This window comes from Zerene cesonia, chromosome 15 (assembly GCF_012273895.1).
Source record: "Zerene cesonia ecotype Mississippi chromosome 15, Zerene_cesonia_1.1, whole genome shotgun sequence".
NCBI classification, from domain to species: Eukaryota; Metazoa; Arthropoda; class Insecta; order Lepidoptera; family Pieridae; genus Zerene; species Zerene cesonia.
Window position 1 is genome coordinate 4,139,625 of NC_052116.1, and position 25,769 is coordinate 4,165,393.

Sequence of the window (25,769 nt, forward strand, 5' to 3'; positions counted from 1 at the left end):
TTTGTGTTACTATTTGGTGAGGTATGGACAGTCGCGTCGTAGCGAATAATCGTAATTAGATTCGTTAATTAATTTGCATGATGTTTCTGATTGCTAGCTCTTCAATTTTGTTACTGGGAAATTCGGAATTTAATGTAGTCAATACTTAACAATTTCGATTTCTGATAAAGACATGTTATTTTTATGGGAACCTTTTACCAGTAAACTAGTAAAAGGTGGACAAAGAAGTTAATTTGAATTATATTTTCGTAGAATTAAATAAGTTTAGTAATAGTTTATCGATTCGTAACGAAACATGTATAGTGTTGATAATATGATGTGTAAATTACTTTTTAGGGGTGGGAAGGGCGCACTGAAAATGGTGGGGAAGGAGCAGAGCCGCCGCCGCCTGCGCACGCTCCGCTGGACGCAGTTTGGCAGCCAGTTGCGGGTACCAGGTAAAGAAAAAAAAGAACATATTATATTCGTTTGATTCAGATTTTACATCCATATTTTGTTACAAAAGTTGCATATACTACATGGTAGTACTACTTTAATAACTGCTTGAGACATAGATTTTACATTATCTCAATGTCTCAGAACCTTATTCGTCTAGCAGCAAATATAACATTTGTTATTTTACAAATTAATGCGTATAAAACTTACGAGCGGAAATTTAATGTGAATGGGATTGTTTGTTTTTAAGTTTGCTGTAGTACAAGAGTCTGAAATTGTTGATTAAAATGTTTATAATTTATACCATCATATTATGTAACATCAACCATTTAAATTTTTGTAATTTACCGCATAAGGGTGCAAGACACTTACTATAGGTATTTACCACCGTTAATAGATGAACGCTATAGGATTCAATTATAAAAACAATATGTGTATGATCTTATTATGAAAATTATTTCGGGTATAAACTTGGCAATGGATTGTGCTCGTATCTCAATTATACGAGAAATGGCTATAATAATTATAATTATTGACATCCGATGCTCAACTAAATCAGTAATTAATTATTTCATAGACCAATTTATTACATACTGTTTCCATTCGATATATTTAAATTAATATAAAGAAAATATCATATATATGGTTTGTCCTTCTGCTCATTTTGCTTATTTCGTATAGAAGTTGAGTATGTTAATTGTTTTTGTTTTTTTGGTTTTTGCGTGTAATGATATCAATGATTTACGAAATAATAAAAGAACTTGGTTTGGCGTTCAATTCAAAATCGAAAACGCTGAACATATATTTGATTGCGTTTCACATGATGTATGAAACTTGATTCGTAATGAACATGAGCTACGTACTGCCATAAAACAGAGTTTTTTTTTTATACTATTGAATGATATTTAAGGAGTATGATTCGATAAACTAACACTCAAACGAATATAGGAAATCAAGTGTATTTTTTTCTATGTACTAGAGTTTCCAAAAGTTGAGGTTAACTTTTAAATTCTGAAATACAATTCGTTTTAAGCGAAAAAGGAAAACACTTTTTCTCTTATCAACGGAAATCGAGCTACAATTCCCGTAGCGTGAAGGCTTTAGATAAACGCGAAAATGAGGTTAAGTGTTCATTTGAAATTTAAATATTTTAAATGATTGCGTAAATGTTTGCCTTAGACATGAAATTTATGATCCGGTATTTGATATTAGGTTTCCGCGGAACGAAATGGATGTATAATATGACTGTATGCTAAAATTTTGAATTAAAACAGTGAATGAGAGTTTACGTTGGGTTACAAAGGCAATAATTTTAGCGCAAGTGCCTACGTTAAATCGAAAAGCTTAAATATTGCTATTAAACCCACCGCCGAACTGTGTTGGCTAGCTGCCAGCCTTTATTCCCGTTTGTCTACGATGCTTATTTGGTGCCTATTTTCTAAAATTTTGAAAAATTTGTTAATATATAAATCAACAATTTTAAACAACATTGACACCTTAATTGATAATAAATACCACACACTCAAATGCCTACTTTTTAATTATTTAAGTGTTTTTATTATTTATGAACTAGGTTGGGCAGGCACATCAATATATCATGAGAATGGCTACTGACATATTAATGAACTACCAATATCCTTGCAATACTGCTAAATTGAGTACAGAGGACAGCCGTGCGTCGAGCTATTTTAGTCATATCAAATTATCACGTCTGAATACAATTTTATTGAGTCAAATTAATTAATACCTATTTGTTAAATATACTATGCTAGTTCAGGGGAAAATTCGACATATTGTAGTCAGTAAAAGATTTTACTGCAGATATAGATTATATAAAACCACAAGTACGTGGGCGCTAAAACATATGTGCCGATGTGGAATAGAAATATGTTGGCAGAAACCAATCTTAACAGAGCTATTTAAAATGTTGATCAAATAATATTTATCTTCTACTTTTTCTCTTTGTTAATGGCTTCACCCAACAGAGAGACTACGCCAATGTCCAGTTTATCTTCTAAAAATTACAAATACGACTATGACAAATTAACTAATTATAATTTATCGCATTACATACATTACAAAATAAAAGAATGAATAGTAAATGAAGAAAAGATCTTTCACAACAATGTTTTTTCATACTTCGCGTCGAACTCGAGCCCTCATTGTTCAATCCCTCATAGCGGCCAGGAATTCAATATTACTATGCTCCGATCCGTCAGAATTTTACTGTAGTCGATTATCGATACATGCTTTTGCTTTAGATGCAGTCCTGCCATGAATTATTATTCCATGTATGGATAATGATAAGATATTTTAACAATTTATTTTGTAGCTTTTTATTAATGTCAATTAATATAAAAGCTTAATGGTTAATGGACAAACTAAGCGACATTTTTCATACTCAGCTCTCCCTTGTTCCGAAAAAGATTAGTTCTCATGCAGGGTCGAAGTGATGCTTAGGCAGAAATTTCGCACGTCAGATAGCTTATGACATGGGACACGAAAAATCCATTTGGATGAATACGAATTTGGCAATCTAGGTTATTTCCAAATGTAGATTTTTTGAGAACAACCCTTTTACGATATATGTTGTGTGTGTGTGTTTGTATCAATACGTGTATTTCTATTCTGTACTTCATGGATTGATATATTTTTTAATATGAGCTCAGTGCAGACATAACAAAACAAAAGTACCTACAATAGACGGGCCATTATAATATCTGCAATGAGATGTAAGTGCGATTCTTTGAATTAATTATTATCGATCGAAAACATTTTAAACATTAAAGTTTGGCGATAAGTTATTGTGTATCTTTCTTTTGTATTAAAGTCGAGTTGAAAAGGTCAATTGTTGTCGAAACTCAAGGCTTAATCGCGTTGTATCACCGCCTCTCCTCGTCAATAAAAAGTTCGGTGTTAATCCAGTCTGAACACGTGCACATGTTACTTCTTTTATTAAGGGATAGAAATGATTTTACCTAGATTTTTAAGAGGAGGTTCTCTAACGATGGACGAAGACGTGAAGTAATTTCATTTCCCAGTATCACGGGACGTTCTTTTTCAATTGCTAACTGTTAACCTCGTTTTCAACTTGACGTATGTGACTTTTATTCTTTTCAGTGAGTGTTAAAAATGGAAAGGTAATCTCATGGTTATGTATTTTACGATAATGAACGGAATGTAATTTTTTGTCATGAGATGGAGAAGAAGTGTTAAGCGTTCTATATCTTTTTAATAAATTTGTCAGAGATTACAAAAATATGAAGTGGATGTTTTGCTTCTTAATCTCCCGTGTAATCTAAACTTTTGGTTAGTGATATAAATGTTATATTATCCGTAATGTAAAAGTTTCCTCATTCATTTTTAAGGAACCCTTTTAAATCACTGAAGCTTTTTAAACAGAAAGGGTTCTCTGAGGAATTTGTATTTCAAATTCCTAAGAGATTATAACTAGATTGTTTAACTATTATAGGAAGGTTATTAGTTCAGTACGATTTGTTTTGAAAACGTTCTCAATTATTAACTCGAGAAAAGATTTGCACGCATTTATAGTACGATGACATTGGTAAATGCCAAATAACATGGATTGTAGTGAGTCGTATGGGGGAATGTACGTAGAATAATACCGTATTTTGTTGGTACTACGTTGGACACTTGTAGTAGTTTTACTGTTATTTTAGTTATATAAGTAGTTAAATGTTTATGCAGCAACATATGCCTTTATAAAATACCATAATATTAAATCTTTTTGACGTATTATTAATGGTAGTAGATTCAAAACCAGCAAAAAATATAACAGAAGATTAATCCACAGAGGCTTGTCTCCCTCGACAGACTAGAAGGGGTGCTAATTAAGAATCGCTTGTCATTTGACATTTTTGCCATTCAAACTAGCTTCGAAGTCAAAGGAAATTTACTTTGATGTAGACTTGTTTGAACGGAAACATTTTAATTTTGAACAGGAGTTTTGATCTACGATTTTCATCGATGTTGCTTTGATATTTTTCCTCCTTTTTTTTCTGAAACGTTCACATAATTTCAAAGTTATAAATTTCTGTTATACAACACTTATAATATATGGAATTAAGTAACTATTTAAATGTGTATAAATTACTATTTGTGGATTTCAATTTCGTGAATCATTGAGTGATATGATAACAAGTATGTTATCAGTACTAAATACTAAGCTAGAACATAATAGTATAATGTCCAATGAAATCACAATTATTCATATATTTTCTTATTCGAACATAAACATAGAGACTCACTAATAGTTATTCACTTGATTCGTTATAACTGCCTAAATACAGAGAGTTTTTTTTTTAAGTTATGTATTAGAATAACTATTTACTACTGCTAAATTGTATATATGCAAGATACGTAGTAAGAACTAGTCGATTTGATTTAAAAAGAGGTGGTATCCGAGTTAATTGATTCGGTCGAGAGTCTCCATGGTTATGAAGTGCTCTCAACAAGACCATAGGGCACTCCGCTAACGTGCTTGCAATCAACACCACACAATCTGCAGGGAAATGTTGATTGCCACTCGATTTTATTCTATTTTGACCTCACTGTTGTTTAGTTATTTAATCGTAGAGTCGACTAGAAGAAATATCGTAAGATTGAGGTGGCATTACAGTTCTGCGTTATTGTGAGATAATCATTGTTATACGTTATTGATGTATTTTATATACTTTTTCGTTAAGCTATTTTTAAGATAACTTTATATTTATTATGTCGATTCAGAATTCTTTTCGATATACGGGTTATGTTTTGTTGAACTATAATTTCAATGTACACATGGATGGGATACCAACAACAAATTATGGTAAAACATAGATCAATAAATATACAAATTTATCTCGATGAAAGTTCATTTCATTGGAAATTAAATTATTCGTTCTCAATTTCAAATCATTGTGTATAAACAGACATAACTCATTTTAAAAAGCAATCACAGAAACAAATTATGTGAATATAAATGCGTTCTAGAGGATTCAGACAAAACAAAAAGCTGAGCGAGTCCAAAAAATTAAATATAAAAGCTGAAATTCATATCTTGCTGGGTTTTGCGATCTGTCACGTTAATAAAATGGAATAAAAGTACGATTGACGCTGCAATTGCATTCGAATTGGGTTCCATCCTCGTTGAAAATGCATCTGAATTCCTCTCGGAATTATGAAACGTCCGGCATCTGATCAAACTGCAAACATCATATTGCAGAAGTCGAACATTTGTTGCATTTTTAATAAGCCTCAAAGTAGGTTACATGCGAAAATGTCGATGATGTGTAAATAGTCAATCAATCAATCGATTTTATACACATATAAATGTAGGTATGTACTTCAAGGCTGATAAAGCTTTTAACTAAGTGCTTCGACATGCACTGACATTCTTCGGAAATTGTATTGTTTCAATGAAATGAAATGGGAATGGTTTCTTTTTATTAAACTTAATTATAGTCGTATGTCTACATTAGATTTGTTTATTTTACGATTCGTATCGTAACAATTAGGCTGTATATTTTGATTCTATTTTTGATATCGTCGCAAAAAGAAAAAAAGGATATATATTTTTCTAATAAACAATATAATCGAATAGGTTGTTTCTGAACAGAATAACTCTTAAAGTGTTTATTTCAAAAGAATTTCAGTCGTAAAAGGTTTTATGTCGTGGTTTTAGTCATAAAAAACATTCATTATACGGGGACTCTCTTCCTGAGCAATAAAATTTGCAACCAGCATGTTGCTATGTTCAAGTGAAAAGACTTCAACAGTTGTAGTACTTCATTTATTTCTGTTTATAAAAATGACGATCTTGGTACTTTCATTTTATTCTATGTTTACTTTAAATGGGAATTCAATTGTACATCGACATAATATGTTCATAAAATATACAAAAAAAAATTAATAAAATTCTTTTTAGTGAAATACTAATCATCATAATAGTTAAAAGTGCCAAGTCAATATAAGATAACCAATGAATGCCTGCTTATATTATAAATTGCGATAGTAACTCTGTCACACTCAGTCCTGTCTGTCTTTTCTTCACGAACTACCGAATCGATTTGGATGAATTTTAGTACGGCTAAAGTTGTCACTCGACAAATGACAACCTAATTATTATATTGGGAATTATATTCCCGAGCCAAGAGCACAATCCAAAAGGGAAAACTTCGGGACTGTCTATTACGGTCTTTTCCTTTACTTTTTCATGGACTTTGCGAGCGAAGCCGCGGGCGGAACGTTAGTGCCTAATAATATTATACCTAACTGCGCTACATACGCTCATCTCGTGTTTATATTATACACTCCTGTACACGTATTAGATGATAAACCTATTAGATTAAGGTATTAGGCTTTAAATAAAAAAATAATAATAACAATTCAGTGGGAACAAAGATACAAAGAAGGAACCTAATACCTAAATTAAGTTTCTACTAATGGTTTCACAAAACAGAACAGAACAGAACACAATTATAAACAGAGGTTCGTACTGGTAAAATTTACTTGTATTTGTAACTTTATAATGAAGAACTGTTTATTATATTTTTTAGAGAATTGATACGGCGAGTCACTGATAAACGACGGAGGAATTGCGTATCCGTAATATTAATTTGCGGGATTTTCGAGCTAAATTTCTCAAGGGAAAGATAAAATGTCATCCATTGGCACAGTAAGGTGTCGCAATGTTATAATATGTATGTATGAGACAAAATAAGTAGCTTCCCAATGTACGAAAATAAAACAAATTGGTGAATAATAAACAAGATTGAAACAATAACGTTTCTTATTCTTTTGAATCGTAAAGTTCTGTTTGTACATGTTGACATAAATGCGACGCTTGTTAATATTTATGCAAGTGTATCATAATAGCGCTCGGCTTACATATTTGATAGCGGCGCTACCTTCACATCGTCGCGACTCGCGATGATGCTGCTTTTGTTGTAGTCAAAAAGAATGGGCGTGTTTCATCTCAGACTACACAAAGATATATTTCGGTCGCGGATTAAAACTTGTATGTTTATTATGGTTTGTGTTGTGAGCACACCGCACTCTGGATTGAATGGGATGCTATGTTATAGTAGAATCTTTGCTTCTTGTACAATATGCTATATAGTATATTCATAAGACTATATTCCTTGGAAACTAATGATAACTAACAAGCTTCCTTATGGCGTAAGAATTTTTGAAATCGGTCTAGTAGTTTTTGTGTGAAAACCTTACAAACATGAACACAAAATAATAACATTGAGCATAGTTCTCCACACGCGGGACTTATGTATATTATGTTGACTATGCGCATACTGTAGTTTACGTATCTTTTGGGCCTTCTATTATAAAAGTAGGAAAACAAGTATAAAAAAGATTTTCGTGTAAAAATTCTTTTGTTAGTGCACACTTTTGACCCTTTCCCGTTTTATGATATGTAAAGTGCCCAACAGCACCGTAGTATGCATAATGCCGCTGAATAAAATTATTTACCATGCATAATTGCATATGGTACATCGAGTGTACTAGAGGAAGACGGCGGCGTCTTTAATGGATGATATTTGCTGGCTCGATGGAATTTAATTAGTGTCTCGGAATTTGCATTTAACTTAAGGTACGAACGTTACTGTTGACGAGATATTGTGTTGCCCTCGCCGTAATGAATGCGCCTGGAATTGCCCGAGACTCCAATATTTTTCAAATAAATACATCTCGTCACGTGAGATTGATGGCCATCCCGCCGCACAGCGATAAATCTTTTTTTTTATAAAACCGCAACCTCGATATTGATTTCAGTAGTTTGGTGCTTGCACGTTCAGCTATTAGTATATTGTCGAGTTTTTATCGAGTGCGTTTGCTCTCTGAGCCATAGCGGAGTTTTAATTCAGGCTTATAAGCTCGAGTGTTTCCACCTATGAAACTGCTAGTTAAAGCCGTGTGTTTTTGAGTTGTTGGACAGAGTTTTATGAAGTAGGTACTAATATGTTCATTTTGAATCGATCGTTAATCGTATATTAACCGTTTTATGTTACGTTAAATACAGTTTGAAGTAAAATTATTATAAATATAATAACATTTTTTTTTTTAATATTCTGAAGTCATGTCTACCCTTGTGGGGTATGGGACTAATGCGTACATCTTCACTGATTGATTTTTTTTTTTCGGACATATTATGTGATCAGCCTACTAAGATAATTAACTTTCATGTTACTTTAATCTCAAGTAATTTAACATATTTGTACTCAAAAAGGACTACATCTTATTTTTACGTCATTAAGTTTTTTTTTTATTAAGACTTAAATAGGTGAAAAACTAGAAAGGGCAAAAGTCGTGAATTCTACGTCAGTTTTTTAATTCAAATAGAAAGATAAATACTCATGCGCGAATGGAATGTGGAACGCACGATTTTATTGTGGAAGTTTTGCACGCTTTAGTACGAAATGGCTCGCACCGGGGAAGGCACCACATCCTCACAGCAGATCAGCGTGGAACAATTCCACGTAAGAGCTACTGGGTTTCGTGCGATTTGTAGGGGGCCAAGGGCATGTGCTCTTTTCATCCATTTATTCCTGTCGTTAAGCCTTTCCTTATCCCTTTAAAGCGGGCAATGCATTTGCAGAGGGCTCTATCTCTTCGAATGTTGCGAATCGTGGGCGGTAATGGCTTGCCATCCGACGAACCACCAATTTACTCTCTATAACATACAAAGACGAATTGTTACGCTTGTACGTTGATGTGTATATTCCGCACTTTATCCTAGGTTCACGTTCTAACGTCCAAGGTAACGAACGTCCTAGCCAACTAACTCCCTAGAATTCTTCCGAATTGTAAACGGTCACTGCCCTAATTGACAATTGTTAAAAAAAAATTAAATAATAAAATGCATTACAACGATCTTATAGAACCTATTCAGTTCATTTAAACCAATAATTGGATCAATAATCACTTATAAATCGAGACAAATATCTATATATAAGATAATATCATTTAATTTTAATGTGAAGTCCTTAATTTCGTAACGCATATAGATACACTCATGTAAAAACTTACACAAGAATACACTCTGCCATATTATTCTTCATATGTATGATGAACAAATGATACGATCATACAAGGCGGAGGAGCATTGGAGAACACCGCTACTTTCTAGCCTGAATATAATGGAAATACTTCGTAACTTTATAATATTATAACTAACGACATGACCTTTTTTTTGGTTAATACAACTTCATTTTTAGTGTGCGACAATGTATTTCATTTAGAAAATTACCTATATTACAGATGGTAATTATGGTTCATTAAAATGTCTTAACTTATAAAGCAATATTATCGTAGAGTATATAAATAAGTTTGATGGAACAAAGCAGTAGGCACCTAAGTTAAGTAAAAGACTTCGATATGACATTGAAATACTCTTAAATTCGATATTATCGTATGTATTCCTTGTCATTGCAATTGATGAAATCTTAAAAATTCATGTAAACCTGTATCATGTCATGACAAACGAAATTTATATTCACTTTGTCTCTACTGAAGTGGTTGAGTATCGTATGGTTAATGGATATTAGTTGTCCAAATTAGCTAAATATGTACACACTTATTGGTGTGTATATAAATCCAATTTTTTTCATACTTCTGCCTATGTTTTTATTTTATCTTTGCTTGCGTGCACATCAAAGTAACGCGGAACAGCCGCGCTCATTTTTTCATTTCGTTTTTAGTTTCACCCTGCAAAATTTGTTTTCCTGCCAAAAAAGGCTAATTTCCTAGCGTTCCATCTACCGAGTACCGACAATGTATAAAAGCAGTGGGATATAGGTAAATTCTTTAACTTTGATATGGTTAAATAAAGGACGAAAATAGATAAAAGAATAATAATAATAGACTTGATATTTACTCCACCATAACCCTGGTAAAATAAGGAAATTTCCGAATATTGTATACAATATTGCTTTCGATTTCCCTAAAGGTTCGCTCGGCATTTCTTAGTGATAACACGAGTTCGTACTTAGCAGCTGTGCTGTGGAGAATGTAGTCTCATGTGAAATAAACGGTGATATGATTACAAGTATACGCTCGATCCTTACTCCGGTATATTATTTGAGAGTCTTTTATAAAGTTCATTAGGTATTTTGGGATTTACGAACGCAGACATCTGACGTTGTTCAAATGGTAGTGATTATTATAAAGATTAAGTATTTTAAAAACTGTGACATTAGAATCATTCAATAAATAGGCGACGCAAATGTGTTTAAAAGAAAAAAAAAATATGTGAAATTTTAATAAATAAATTTACAATTATTTAGGATTTTTTTTGCATTGTACGTTGTATTAACTCAAATAGGCCACCAAAGTCATATAGATTCTCACCCTCGTATCTACTAGTATAATCGAAATATAATTTAATCGTTCGAAACTTACTTTACAATTGTTATGACCAACGAGGCATTTATAATCAATTTCTGCGAACGCTTGTTTGCCTTCCAATCTATAATAAAATAATTTGCAATCTGAATTTAATCTGGGATAAGCCCACTACGAATGCCTGACAAGTGGCTCCTCCATATTTACGGTTATTGTTTAATTTAGAGCCCGAAATATAATATCATTATCTATGGGTTTTCTTAAAATATTTTAACAGACGGTTTGTTTAGATACACACCTCCGTAATATACCGTTCAAAATACAATCTAACATACTACTTATTCACTTAACTACTACGATATTTATTTGATTTAAAAATGTACTGTCAATGTATGATCAAAAAAATATCAAACAAAAAGAATCATTACGCAATTTCGGTTGCTCACACTCAACATAAAAAATGTTTTGGCAGTACCCTTAACAAGCATTTAATTAAACGTTCCACGAATTTTTCAGATGTAAACGTTTAAATGGAGATCATTACGACAAAAAAACGATAATTTCAGGCTCCTGTACAAACTGCAAAACAATATTCTCCAATAAACCGAAATGTGGTTAGAAAAAAGAACGAGCAGTTGACATCGATTTGCTTTTCTTAATGACAATATAAATATCGTCAAAAAGATTGATGGGAGACCATAACATCATATATTTATATCCTTTCTTGATTTATACATTGGTACATCTTTTAAAAGACCGCATCCTTGGTACAGTGGTAAACGCGTGAGCGTAGAACTGAGAGGTCCTGGGTTCGATTCCCGGTGGGGACAATAAAAAAAAAAATGTCTCGGTCTGGCAGGACACAGAAGGCTGATCACCTACTTGTCCATAAAGAAAATCGATCAGTGAAACAGATGTATATCATCTGCCCCATACCCCAGTAGGGGACACGGGACTTCACTTACTTACATCTTTTAAAACGGATGAGATATTTTTAATACGTATTATACGCGTTTTGTAGGGATGATAAATCCTTGTTATTGTTTATTTGAACCTTTTAATAATATTAGGTAGACGAGTCTTTTACACGTTAAAAATAGTGTACGGTCTACTTTCTATAATGAAAGGGTATGTATGGTGTATCTGCTCCATACCCCACTAGAGGACACAGGACTTGTTTGTTAATTGTACTTGTTTTTTACTTTCTATATTATTTCTAGATATTTTTTACGAACTCAATAATAATTTGGGCATGTTCATAGCCCGCTTACAAACACGTTAAAAAGATTTATTTTGAGCCGTCAAATAATTTAGTGTTATCGAAGTTTTTAGGTCAAAACTGGCAAACCTAAGGCATGTAACCTTGTGAGCCCTCGACTTCTTTCAGGCCAGGCAGCGGGGTACTTTTGTTTAAAATTCTCTTTGAGAAAAAAAGTTACTTACGACCCAAATCCATGTACGTAAGACATCATTATTGCGAATTCATGTTATGTATAATTTTTGAGACATGAAGAAATTCAAATTCCAAGAAAATTCGCGCTGCCGCTACTCCCTGAACTCCTGTATTGGGATATTTTTTTGAACAAAGTAATGAAAAAAAGGCATTCCAAAATTTTATGTTTGTTGTTTAAGAAACGTATATGTATCACGTACAACATATTTACACCGTGTACCTGTAAGTATATTTGTATATTCGTATATGAAGATAACATAAGAATAACAAGGAGAATGTTTTTACAAAATTGGCTGAAATATTCTAAATATTTGGAAACTTACACCTACATGGTTTGGTTATTTCTAATAAAATACATTAGCACCCATATAACTAAATCCAAATGAACATTAATTAATTCTCTTCCATAATCGATAAAATGTTGCGCTATGACGAAGCATAAGGACTTGTAAAGCTGTTTTCCACACTTGCAAGGACACTAACTTTAAATTCAGCGTTAATTACTATTTATTTTTTCAACTATACTAATATTGTAAAACTGAAGTGCTTGTTTGCTTGTTTGAACGCACAAAACTCAGGAACTACTGGTCCGATTTGAAAAATTATTTCAGAGTAAGATAGCCCATTTATTGAGGAAGGCTTTTTATGTACCACGGGCGAAGCCGGGGCGGACCGCAATCAGATATAATCTGACAGAGAGATGTAACCTAGTTAAATGTCGCGTGTGTAAGTCTTTTTTTAAACATTAACACCCTTACTAATATTATAAATTCTTACTAATATAATATATGTTTCAGTTATCTTAGTTGTTGCCTTGAACATTTGTTAAGATGATAATAAGTTGATGGTGTTTGAGTTTAACTGAAAATAATAAATAAAAATAAATGTAAGTAAGTGTAAATGTAATCTATTGTAATTTTAATTAAATTTTTATAGTTACCAATAAAGTTAAAATTCGGTATCTACGTTCGATTATTAATAAGTTGTTAATTATTTTAACAACTGATGTCAAAATACAGTTGCTATGTTGTACTAGGATTTATAGTAGGCAGCTAACAAGAGCTTCAGTTATAATGCGACTAGTCTGTTTACGATTAACAAACACAGTTGAGTACCGTCGCTGTCCAACCACTTATGTACGCAGCTTTAATATTATTTACTGTTCTACAAACTAACGACTCAACTACGCAGATGTTACATGTACACAGTAGTTGATTAAATCCTTTCCATACTACTACACCGATATTATAAAGAGGAAACTTTTGTTGTTTTGTGTTTTTGTATTTGTAACGTTTTCACGCAAAAACCACAGGAAAACTTTACTGAGTGACATATATATATACCACGGGTGAAGCCGGGGCGAACAGCTAGTATATTATAAATATGAAAGTATTTTTTTTTGTCTTTCTTCACATCGCAACGAAACAATTTTATCATATGAGTTTTATGGCTGGAGATAGCTTAATAAGCAGAGAGTGCCATAGGTTATTTTTACCGCGGTGAAACATCTCATCCCATGGGAAGATCCCTAATGATGTACATTTGAATTACTCCGAAATTTATGTATTTCAAAAGAGTAAAAATGTGACATGTATGGTTACTTTCGACAAATGGTTATTTTCGATAACCACGCGAGCGATGCCGCGAGCAACAGCTAGTTTAGACTATTCGTATAGTTTTTATATTACGTGCTTGAAGTAAAGGACAAGCACTACACCGTCCTATTAATAGAGTTTTGCAGTTAGGTGAATAATAAATTTAAATCTAAATGAAATGCATACACATAGAAAACATGTTTCAAGTTTGTGAGCCATTCTACTTCTAGTTATATTAGTATTTCTTAATGCATACGTTGTTGAGATGAAATTAATTTGACACAAATGTGTATTTCAAAGTTGTAGGCGATGTAAATTCACCTTTGTATCTTATAAATATTCCATATGAATAAATTAATTTTTTTAACGACTTTTTGAGAAAACGAATTAAAATCGCTATTGTACCACCTAATTAAACGGAATTAGTGAGGCCAATTTAAAATGGATTCCCTCGTGGCGCTCCCCGACTTACCTACAACTTTAATTATAAAGTTTTACTTCGCTCATTCCAATAGAACAGAAACCTAAAACGTAACTAAATACAGTTGAGTCTCTTTATGAAATTACTCGAAGGGCCACGTGCCTCGGAATTGAACAGCCTTTGTCATATTAAATACGCATTATGTAAATTTGTTTACTGAAAACGAGGACGGGCGGGTTGAAGTAAATCCTGTAATATACGATAAGTGCCTCGAATTCGATATTGTCACATTTTGTGAGATGATATGGCAGCTATCTATGACATGGCATGTCGAACTAATATAGGTACGTTGTAGTACGAAATGATGTATGTTTAAAAAAACCTCTATGTGATTTTTTTGGTGTACGTTGTATGGAAATTCATAAACATTCATAAAAATCATGATACAAGAGTTGTAAAGTCTGTTTTTACATAGATATAATGTGGAGCATAATATACCTATGTAAAAATGTAGATTATACGTTTCTGCTATTTAGCAATAAAATAATTATTTTTATATTCTGTACCTGTTGTATGCGGTCTGGTGCTGATTCCGTAAAAAAATCTGTTCACAATTGCCTGCCAATCGTACACAAAAAGGAATACAGACGAACATAGAAAATGAACAAAGAACCTACACCTTGAGAAATTTTGAAAGAATAGAAAAAATTTGATCACGAGGCAGGATTCGAACCTGCGTATCTTGCCTAACCGTAGCAACGCCTAGCCTCTCGGCCACCCGTGATCCTGCCACAGTAATCGAATTTCTTCTACTCTTTCGGTTTCATGTGCCTAAGGGGCACCCCACGCCATCTATTGAGATGATTAAGAACCATCACAACCAATACCAAACATTATTTCAATGATTACAATATTGTATAAATTTAACCTACACCTTTTTATTTTTGGTAAACCGGTTAATAATAACTATTATTGCAATATTAATCTATGGAAATTATTGTTTTCTTATTATATTAATAGATTAAAGCTATACAATAGAAATAAATACCTATATGAAATGTTAACTTGTGTTAAAACAATTTTTGCATCAGTAAACAATAATATGTATATAACAATGTATTAGTAGATAGTTAACACACTGTCGAGTGTCGTGACTGTAAAACCGGAGGCTAGCTTTTTGCTAGCAATTTCAGAATTTAAATTGCAACAGACATAGGTTCTTTTTATACATTTTAACACATATATAAATAACTTTTACTGTAAATGTAAGTCGTGATGAAACAAACTCATTTTTATAATTTCATAAACGCAAAAAGTACACACGCAGATTTTAACATTCATTATAATCTTTGTGAGATTTAATCTTCAGGATAGCTTGATGCTGTATATTATTATTATTATTAATGACAACAACTGAGACTGTTGTTTTTACAATAATGAGTGACACGTTCGCAAACTTTGTTAATAATCTTCTGTAAAAAGACCAGATGTTGAATCTGAGATGTCCATTGCCCAGCCTCTCATTGTTTTAACTATAGTATCAACTACATATAAGTTTTTTTTTTAAGCGAGCCATAAGCCAGGATATTAATATATTGTTTATCGTAATGTGTGATATGATAGTAGATATAACAACATCTTCTCGTAGGATTGTTAATTTTAACAATTGTACGTTCTAATATAAAATATCACCATACGGTGATACGGTGATTTTACGTCCAAACGTTTCGCAAATACAATACAAATTTGGAATATAAATGACAAAGTGCCTGGATCAAAGCGAAAATATTCAGTATTTAAATTTCATTATTTACACTAAAAGACGCGTGTTAGCTCTTGCTATTAAATAGTAGGTATGTTGAATTCACTAAATTATGATATTACAAAATTTTCCTTACGCTAAGTATTTCCTATGTAAAAATCTGAAAACTACAATCTGAAATCTATATCGTATATATATAATTTTCTAAGAGAAAGTACGAAAACATCAGGCAAAGATTAAATTTATTTGAAGCGAAGTTGATTAATTGATACTAATGTTATAAAGCTGAAGAGTTTGTTTGCTTGTTGGTTTAAACGTACTAATCTCAGGAACTGCTGGTCCGATTTGAAAAATTCTCATGATAGGAATAAACTATAACCATCATTTGCATTATTTGTAAAATAGGAGCAAAACCAAGTGCGTCTTTTTAATCGTTGAAAACAAACTGATACTAAAAATATGAAGCCCATCAAACAAATTATAGCATTATTGTACGAAAATACTAGATAAAGTCGCACAATAAGCCATAATAATACATTTACTCCATACTACGTTATAATTTACTCAAGTGCGTGCTTGACCCGAATGAAAAGATGCCGACAATAAGTAAGAATGATTGCTGGATATATGAAAGTTTTTTGTTATGTCTGGCAACTTTCAATGCTCATGTTTTTAGCCGTATTCTGAAGTTCATTTCAAGTTGTAAAGAACAATTTCCTTCCCCGTCTTGTTGTGAACGTCGTGTTTTCCATTTCCTTCTGATCGCTCTTCTAGGACTGTCATTTCCGAATAGAAAGTAGTTCAGCCATGAAATTATCCTATCGTATATAGGATAAGATAGGACAGGCGATGACAGAACTGGCGTCTATGTTATATCGTATATTTGCTTTTCCGTTTCTATTTGCGTCTTATAGTTATGTGCTGTGAAGACATGGTCTCCGACAGCAATACTCGGTACAATGGATATTGGGTTCATTCTTCAGTTGATATTTTGCATCTCCGCCCTGGTTACATTTTTTAATGTAACATTTTAGATACTTTATATTACGAATATCATTTACATTATACCTAATGCTTTTGAATGTACGCACATGAACAACCGACAGTGTCGGGTTTATTGGAGGATCTGATCTATTTTATTTATACTATCTAGATTTTAATAGATTTAATACTAGATTATAAAACATCTACGTAATAGTTTACATAAACTTCATAATATTCATTTCCTTGGCCAAATGAACGAATAGGCCAAAGATTCGTATAAAAATTACGAGTAAAATACATGCAATTTGTATTTTTTTTGCAGTGCAGATTACAAGTGCAGGATTTTTCGCATCCCCATTCCATGTTTCATGGAAAAGAAATATATATAATGCTCTTTCGAAAATAATGCCTACTTAATAATTTGGTTTCAGGTTTAGATTTTACGTGTATTCGGCCTATGTGGAAAGGCGGACGGTGGCAGCGATCCGTGTCATTGCCGCAACGAAAACCCGCGGCGCGGACGCTGTCGTGTGCCGCATCTGGCTGCCAGACAACCGCACACTCACGCTTAAAGCTAGAGTCAAGGTACCTATGTCTGTCTCTTTATTTTGTATTTTAATATTGTAACAGTAAGGTAATTAAGTAAATTTAATAGTAAAGTAAGGTAAATTTCATATTATGTTAGATTGCCTACAAACATTCGCATACCAGTATAAAATAACCCTGTAAATATTGCGACGGAAACTCTTTTATTTTTCAGCCAATCCGCGAGAACTGGAATTTGAAATACAGCGCCACGTACGTCCTCTGTTTACTACGTGATACGGGGGTGAAACCCCAGGAGACTGTGGGTGCATCTATATCGGTAGTGGCGGCCGTGTCGCCCAACCGTGCGCCCACTAACCTGTTAACGGTGCTCGACACGGAGCCAAGGAGCGGCATCGAGGTGAATAATTAATTGCTAACAGCGATAATTGCAACTGCAGTTAGATCTTGATGTTGTTGTGTATATCGCGATGTGGTTTAGTGCTACTGAGGCGTAATACGGTCACAAATTATTAAAAGAATAAGCGTTTCTGAATAGAAATGCTCTTCTATCTGTATTACAATAAGGATACGTTTCTTTTAACGGAAGAAAAGGCTGTCCAATTAGACGTACGTACCTATTCAGAGCATTTCATCGTCATTCGTATGAATAGCTGCTTTACGAATAATTTTAAACAGGGATATATTAAGACTTAAGGCATACAATTCTAGTTTAGGTTGTAAAAGCCTGTTTAGTTTCTCGTTTATTAGAAAGATGAAAAATTTAATCTGTTTTATTTTTAAAATTCCGGGCACAGAGGCCAAATTAATTGCGATAATTTATGGTCGAGCTGTTTTTATCCTGTGGTATAAATTACGGTCGTACTTTCTAGAATGCGGAATTAAACAATAATACTTTACAAAGTGGCGTTGGTTAACGAGATTACAGATAATGTAGTATTGTCATTAAACACCGGAATTTGTTTGTTAGAGTCCCCATTATACGTACGGTACAACCGCTAATTTAAATTAGTTCCACAATGAGCGCTAACGTCCCCTAATAGCTGTAATAATATTATGTTGTGCGATACATTATGTATTTAATGCACTCATTTGATGATTTTATCGTAATAACCTAATCGTTAGATACTAAATAACACTCAATAAGTGACCCCACCTACTGGAAATAATTTATGATATAGTGGGTACCTATACTTTTAAAAGACTCATGTACATGACAGACCCTGCAAACACAAAGTATCCAATAAATTCCATTTATTAATATATATATATAATAAAAACCCGTTCTAAGATGAATGTTATTCATATAAGCTATCAATTTATATGTTTCTTCGAATGGATATATTCAAATTTGACGACAAAAATTTCTTCCCTTTTATTGATTGATATTGATTAATGTAACTAATCCGTCTTCAAATAATTACTTTCGTTTTGGGAAAATTTATCAATGCTTAGAGGCCATTTATTTACTTCTTAAATAACATAGTTTTAATACGACGTTACAAACAAAATCAATGATAATCATATTCTTACGTACACAGGTGCTTCTTTGAAAATTTAACAGTGCCTCTTATAATAATTCCAGGAAACCCTTCACGTATGCGTCAAACCTTTCCACTTCTCGTACTCGCGGGACGAGTGGCTCATGGAATGGTTTGAGCTCAACCGTCTCCTTGGAGCTAGTCACTTCTATATGTACAATGAGTCTTTGAGCGCGCCGGTCGCTTGTCTCCTCGACCACTATAGGAAACAAGGCCTGGTCACGCTGTTGCCATGGAAACTGCCTATCGTCTCCAAAATTGAAATCAGGTGAGCTGGACCTTTGATAAATGTTTGAATGAAGTAAATGTTTGGGTATATAGGATATGAAGTGAAATTACAGAAAATGGGGATTTGGTTTAAGTTGAAACTCTTCATTTAGCCAAATATTTCGTCGGTCCATATGCATGAGTACATTATGTATTTATTTTTAGATGCAGTCCATATTCCCTTGTAACCATGTTGATTTAATAATATTCGATATTCGATAAAGTTAATAGAAATATATCGCATTTTAAATCATAAATAAATTCTAAATTTTATACCCTAGTAGGGTAAACGTTGGTTGGTTATACAAATAAGGCGAATTAAAGATTCTGAATAGATTCAATAAACTTTCAAACTTCTACACGAAAATAAAATTGATAGTCATTGTTTGAAACGCTGCCAAAGGTTTATTCAAAGTGAATCTTAATGCATCGATGGATAGACTATATACATGACTGAGCAAAACTACGATAATACAGTACCTATTTGAAGTTTTTATTACGTCAAATAATTAAATCTCACATATGTTTTGTGGAATAAATAAATTACTTTCCTGTTTCCATTAATTTATAGCTTCTTTATGGATGTTATCTTTATTATACAAATTAAACCCAAATTATTTTAAGTAAATAATTTATTTGCAAACACATCATATTATAGTTGATTGATTGAAATTAGTATCGCTGCGTGGTTAGAATTCCACTTTATATCTCACGATTCTAACGCACATTAAGCATCGCGACGTATTTTTATGTTAGAAGATAGACATATTGTATTAAGCAGGTCAAGAGAGAGAGAGAGAGAGAGCAATATACACATACAGAAACTATAATCGACAGCATGGTTTTTGCACATTTTCTCCGTCCTAATAGATTCGATACATTAAACACTATCATTTACCACTCTTCGTCGCAACGGAACGATTGTATGCTGTAATTTTTGTCTCGATAAGGTTAAGAAGCTAGAGAGTGATATAAATTAGTTACTATTACTGCACTATTACCACCGTTAAATTCATTCTCAGGCGGAAAATTATTACACACATCTATTACACGTATTCCCTTTTCTCACTTATAGGACAGAGGGCCAGTTCGCAGCGTTCAACGATTGTCTGTACCGCTCCATGTCAACCGCCGGTTGGCTGCTGGTGATAGACGTGGACGAAGTGATCCTGCCGCGGCGCGAGCGCACGCTGGTCGCGCTGCTCACGGCGCTGCGCGCGGCGTACAACCCGCCCTCGAAAGCGCCATCTGCCTTCTTGTTTAGGAATGCGTTCTTTTATCTGCGCTGGGAGGTCAGTGTTTTATGTCAAATCACATATAACATACTAAATACTTTACAGTCAAAGTAAAATTTGTACATTGAAATTTTTCAATTTGCCATAATGTAGCTGCATTAGTTATATGTTAAATTGCATTTCGTTAAAACAACTTCAATAAAAAATAGCTTGCAATCACAAAGGCCTAATTTGAATATTTTTTTAAACATAGTCAAGTCATACAAAATAAAAAGAGTTAAATTTAAGAGAAATATTTTTAGTCATTCATATGTCGCATTTACAAAATATGAAAGCTTATGACTTTAAATTTGTATATGCATTTTTGTGTGATTTTTATCACGAGTGAAATTAAACTATGCTACTTTAAATTCCACTTAAATATGGACATTCATTCGTAGACTTCATTTTAGTGCCATAATCATACACATAAAATAAAAATCCACCCTAGTACCCGATACGAGGCGGGTAAAACCGTCCCCACCTCCCACTGATAAACTCGTAGGACGACGCGGAAGCGCCCGCGCCGCTGGTGACGGCGCGCAAGACGCGGCGCTGGGCGGCGCCGCACGCGCTCAAGAACCGCAGCAAGTACGCGCTGCGGCCGCGCGACGCGGTCGAGCTGGGGAACCACTTCCTGTGGGAGCTGGCGCCCGGGGCCAGCTCCGTGGGGGTGCCCACCGAGCGGGCCCTGCTGCATCACTATAGAGTGAGTGGAGTGTATAGCAGCTATATATATATTTTCATACATAGTATAAAACAAAGTCGCTTTCTCTGTTTGTCCCTATGACCCTATGTATACTAAACTATGTATACTTAAATCTTTAAAATTACACAACGGATTTTAATTTTTTTTATAGATAAAGAGATGAAGGAGTGCGTTTAATAACATCTATTAAAATCCTCCCAATTCAAACGCGTGCGAAGCCGCGGGCAAATGCTGACATATTATAAAATAGAGATTGACGTATAACTTCTTATGGAAGCTCACTCCTGCAGCGAGTTCTGTTCGAAGGAGGTGAAGTTCAATATTTTTACAAAGACAATAATACAATCTTAACTTCATATTGTCACTAAAACCAAGCCGATAAGTTGTAAGAAATGTAGTCAGACACACACGCACGCATATGTATATATATATGTATATGCACACGCATCAACGTGCATATATGCGTGTGCATATATACACACGCGCACACTACACGGGGCGTGCGGCGCGCAGATCGCGTGCGAGTACGGCGGCATGCAGTGCCTGACGGTGCCGTCGACGGTGGACCGCACGGCGCACCGCTGGGCCGACGACCTGATGCAGCGCGTGGCCGCCGAGCGGGAGCTGCTCGCGCGCTCCTGCCCCGCCTGAGCCGCCTGAACCGCCTGAACCGCCTGAACCGCCACACACCATATCACGACTCCGGATACCTTCTTATTCGTAGTCTCACTAATAGACAGGTAGGTAAATCCGCTTTGTTATCTCTGGTCTGGATGTGTTTTTTTTGTTGCTTTCTTTTTGGATTTTCGTGTCGTACCTTTGTGGTCTTTTGTATTTGTATGTGTAATCAATCAGTTTATTTGATGTCTGCACAGTTACGATATATGAATGATTGTTTTACGATTATGTCACTCGTCTCGAGGTATTTTTGAAGGATGTTTACTGGAATGTCAACAAAATATATCAGTCCTTTTTAGATGTATTATATCAGATTGTGTACAAATTTTAGACGAGTGTACGTCTTGCTGGATTTAATTTTTGAAGTGAAACTTCTTTAGAATCGTTGTGATTTCAAACCTGATGCAACGGAAAAACGACAGGTAAGAGACACAAATACAAAAATGTATAGAATGAAGCCGGCAAAGAATGAGACAGAAATATACATACTACATATTTTATATATATTCATCTCATTCTTTTGTCGATTTACTGAAGTTTCACTTCTACCGTGTGTGAATCGGACACACACCTTATTTTTGTTTTTTTAATTTTAAGTTAAGAGTGATCAAAATTGTGTTAAAATTTTGTATTGTTCAGTGTTAAATAGGAACTTTTGTTTCTAAATTATGGAATACTTCTTATTACGTCACTGAAATCTCTGTTTTACTAAGATGCGGAAGATATATTTATTTCAGATCGATGTTTATTAAATATGTATTGTACCATTTGTATTCTGAGGTTTTACGTAGTATTCAAATAAATGAGTCCGATTCGAAAATATGTAGATAGAAATTTATGTTGCCAGCACTTATATTAATATCTTCTTTTTTACCTACCAAGTGTACTTTTATTTTATTTTTATTATTATTTTTTTATTTTATAGAGTTTAATGACATGATAAAATACTACCTTTTACTAACATTTAATTTTTTTGGGTTTTTTTTTATAGGTTGGTATTTTATTTTATTATTTTGTTTATAGTTGATTTATATTACAATCTCTATATATACCTTTTTTTTACTTTTATCTCGAATTTACCAGTTTTGATTATGTTAATCATTTACATGTTTTGCCTTTTTATAAGTAAGAAATCTTTGGTCTTGCTTAATATTAATCTACGGTAGACATTGTAAATAATACACATTATGATATTAACTTTTTCGCATAAAAACACAACCATTTTAAGTTCGTCATTTTGATTTATATTAGTCGTTTGTTATGTTTTTACCATGTAGAAGAAAACTCTTTAGACATTATTGTGTCAGCATTTGTCTTTGATATTTTACAAACATTTTAAAAGTTACATTTTTTTGTTCTTCTATTTCATATTTATAGAAGGGATGCCAAGGTTAGAGTAAGGAACGATCTCGGGTAGAAATAAAATAACTTACTTTTCTCGTCGAATGCCAAAGAAATAATTTACGAGTGGAGGTCAATGGAATCTTTAAGCATTTATCTAAAGGGTGGAGTGAATACAAAATAAAGTGTATTGTTATTTCGAGTAGGTTTGTAATCAAAAACTTTTTATTCAAGGACGTAATTTGAAATAAGCAATTTTGATTACGTCGTAATTAGAGGATTTACATTTTAAATCTCAAAAATTCCGACAATAGTTTTGATAAAATTAAAATTGTGTAAAAACTTATTAGTGTTGACTAAAATATAACACATTTCGTAAAGTAAATTAATTATTATCGATAAGGAGATGTAAATATAAAAATTATGTAATTTATCCTACCATTGAACTGTTATGAAATCTAAAGATGGTGAAGGTATTTTTGATTTAAAGTTGTTTTAGTTGTAAGAAACTATTTAAAAATATATTATATTTTATTGATTTTATTGTATTACTAACGGTATAATTTCCTAAAGATTACGCTTATTATTTTTACATCCAAAATAATATTATATGCTTTTTTATACTAACTTATAAGTCGATGAGCCAAATTATGTTCCAATATTGCCCCAAAATAAGTTACATAGACGTATAAAAGGGAGATGAATGTTAAAGAAAAAATAAGTAATTTAGTAATTAAACTTTGATGTCTTTCTTTCCAAATGTTTATTGTTTTTGTATGAGTACTATGGCAAATATTAAGATTATAATCTTTAATTTAATTATATTATGATAATCACAAACACCATCGTAATTAAAAAGTACGTCTATGTAACAATGTCATGGACCATTATATTATTTTTTTATTGTATTTTATCTTTGAGTCTTGTGTACTCAATAAATGTACTGTTGTATATTATTAAGATACGTGTTTTCTTGAATCGCTTTTAAACCTATGCTATGCGTATTCATAGAGTTGTGAAAATCTGTTGTTACTTGCTCAATACTTCAAAACTTACAGTATTATAATAATCTAGTACAAAATAATCAATGAAATCACTCTAGTTGTAAAATAGTTTTGCCGGACCAATTGCTTTTGTTTTTATTTAAAAAATGTTTGAGTAAAAAGTACAAGGTTTGATATATCGGCACAACTACAAGTTAAGATAAATAATTACTGTACATAATGCAATAGAAATTGTAAATAAATATTTATTGTTTATGTTATAATACGTACAAAATTTTTATTGTATTAAAGAGCGCAAATATACAAGCTTTGGTGTTTTATTTTAAGCTTACAGCTAGCTTTTAACGTCTTTCCCCATAGAAAATATTCCGATCAAACCTTTTTTGACAAAAAAATAGCATTATTCCAAAAAAGTCCTTTTTATTTTTAAGACATTAAATCATTTCGTTATAAACAGAAATATTAAAAAATATCCTATCCGGAATTTTGCAGATAATACACATACATGTTGATTATCAAGTTTGACAGTTAAAAAAAGTATTAAAAAATAAAAATAAGTTATAAAAGAATATGGAATAAATATACAGTCACAACTAATTGGGGAACTCCTGGGCAGTAAACACGCGTGGTGGCTATAAACAATGAGCTGTACTCGTTTAGAACTACTGTTTAACAATGAAATTAGGACAATTGGTGATTTTAAATTTGGTTAAAAATAGCCATCGCCGCGACTAGTTCGCTTCGCTTGCTCGGATCATGAGTTTTGAGGTCACTGGTCATTCTTTCTGCTCATTAATTTTTCTGCCCATTTATTTATTAGACCGCTTTTTTGTTTTTGTACTGAAATTGTAGGATAAAATAACAAGCAAATTTATTTTCTAGTTAGTTCAGACCAAGAATTACACACACACATTGCACTAATTTATCAATTGCTGATGAATTACTTTTTTTAAGACTTATGCTGAAGTGTATATCAGAGGTCCTTCTATTTTATATAACTATGAAGTTATACATATCTTCAGAGAAATACACGATGGTTACAAAAATAATAGTATTGTATTGTATCAATAAATGTATTGTATTAAATGTATTATGTTACTGATTAAATCAATGTTGTTATATAATTTTTCAGGTGTGTATTGAGACTGGTTTTAGAGAATTGAATGTAACGCCATCTAGAGAACCATATTTAACATAACGCGCGTATGGGTTTTCGTGGTTCAAACTTGAAACGCAGCCCAAGAACGTTCAATACCGAAAGAGTACATGTTTCCAAGTCTCCGCTTCTTGTTTAAATGTCAAGATGGCAGTAGTGGACGATTCGGTAATTTTATTCTAATTATCCCGTTAATTGCGTCAGGTATGCCATTTTAATAATAATTAAACACGAGTAAGGTAAGTTT

The 25,769-nt window shown here is 32.9% G+C and overlaps 1 protein-coding gene across 2 annotated transcripts in view; it reads left to right on the plus strand.

Moving 5' to 3' along the window:
- LOC119832328 overlaps nt 1-22,389 on the plus strand; it is a 34,062-nt gene extending 11,673 nt beyond the window's left edge. Inside the window, exons 2-8 of one of the 2 annotated variants that reach the window (XM_038355992.1) lie at nt 337-437; nt 17,438-17,591; nt 17,767-17,952; nt 19,138-19,361; nt 20,436-20,652; nt 21,140-21,343; nt 21,857-22,387. In XM_038355992.1, coding sequence (XP_038211920.1) covers nt 337-437; nt 17,438-17,591; nt 17,767-17,952; nt 19,138-19,361; nt 20,436-20,652; nt 21,140-21,343; nt 21,857-21,994 — 1,224 coding nt within the window. In that variant the 3' untranslated portion in view covers nt 21,995-22,387. Of the gene's footprint in view, nt 1-336; nt 438-8,272; nt 8,398-17,437; nt 17,592-17,766; nt 17,953-19,137; nt 19,362-20,435; nt 20,653-21,139; nt 21,344-21,856 lie in introns of those variants that run through there. The other variant, XM_038355993.1, reaches the window with a different exon arrangement.
- Nucleotides 22,390-25,769: the final 3,380 nt, after the last annotated feature.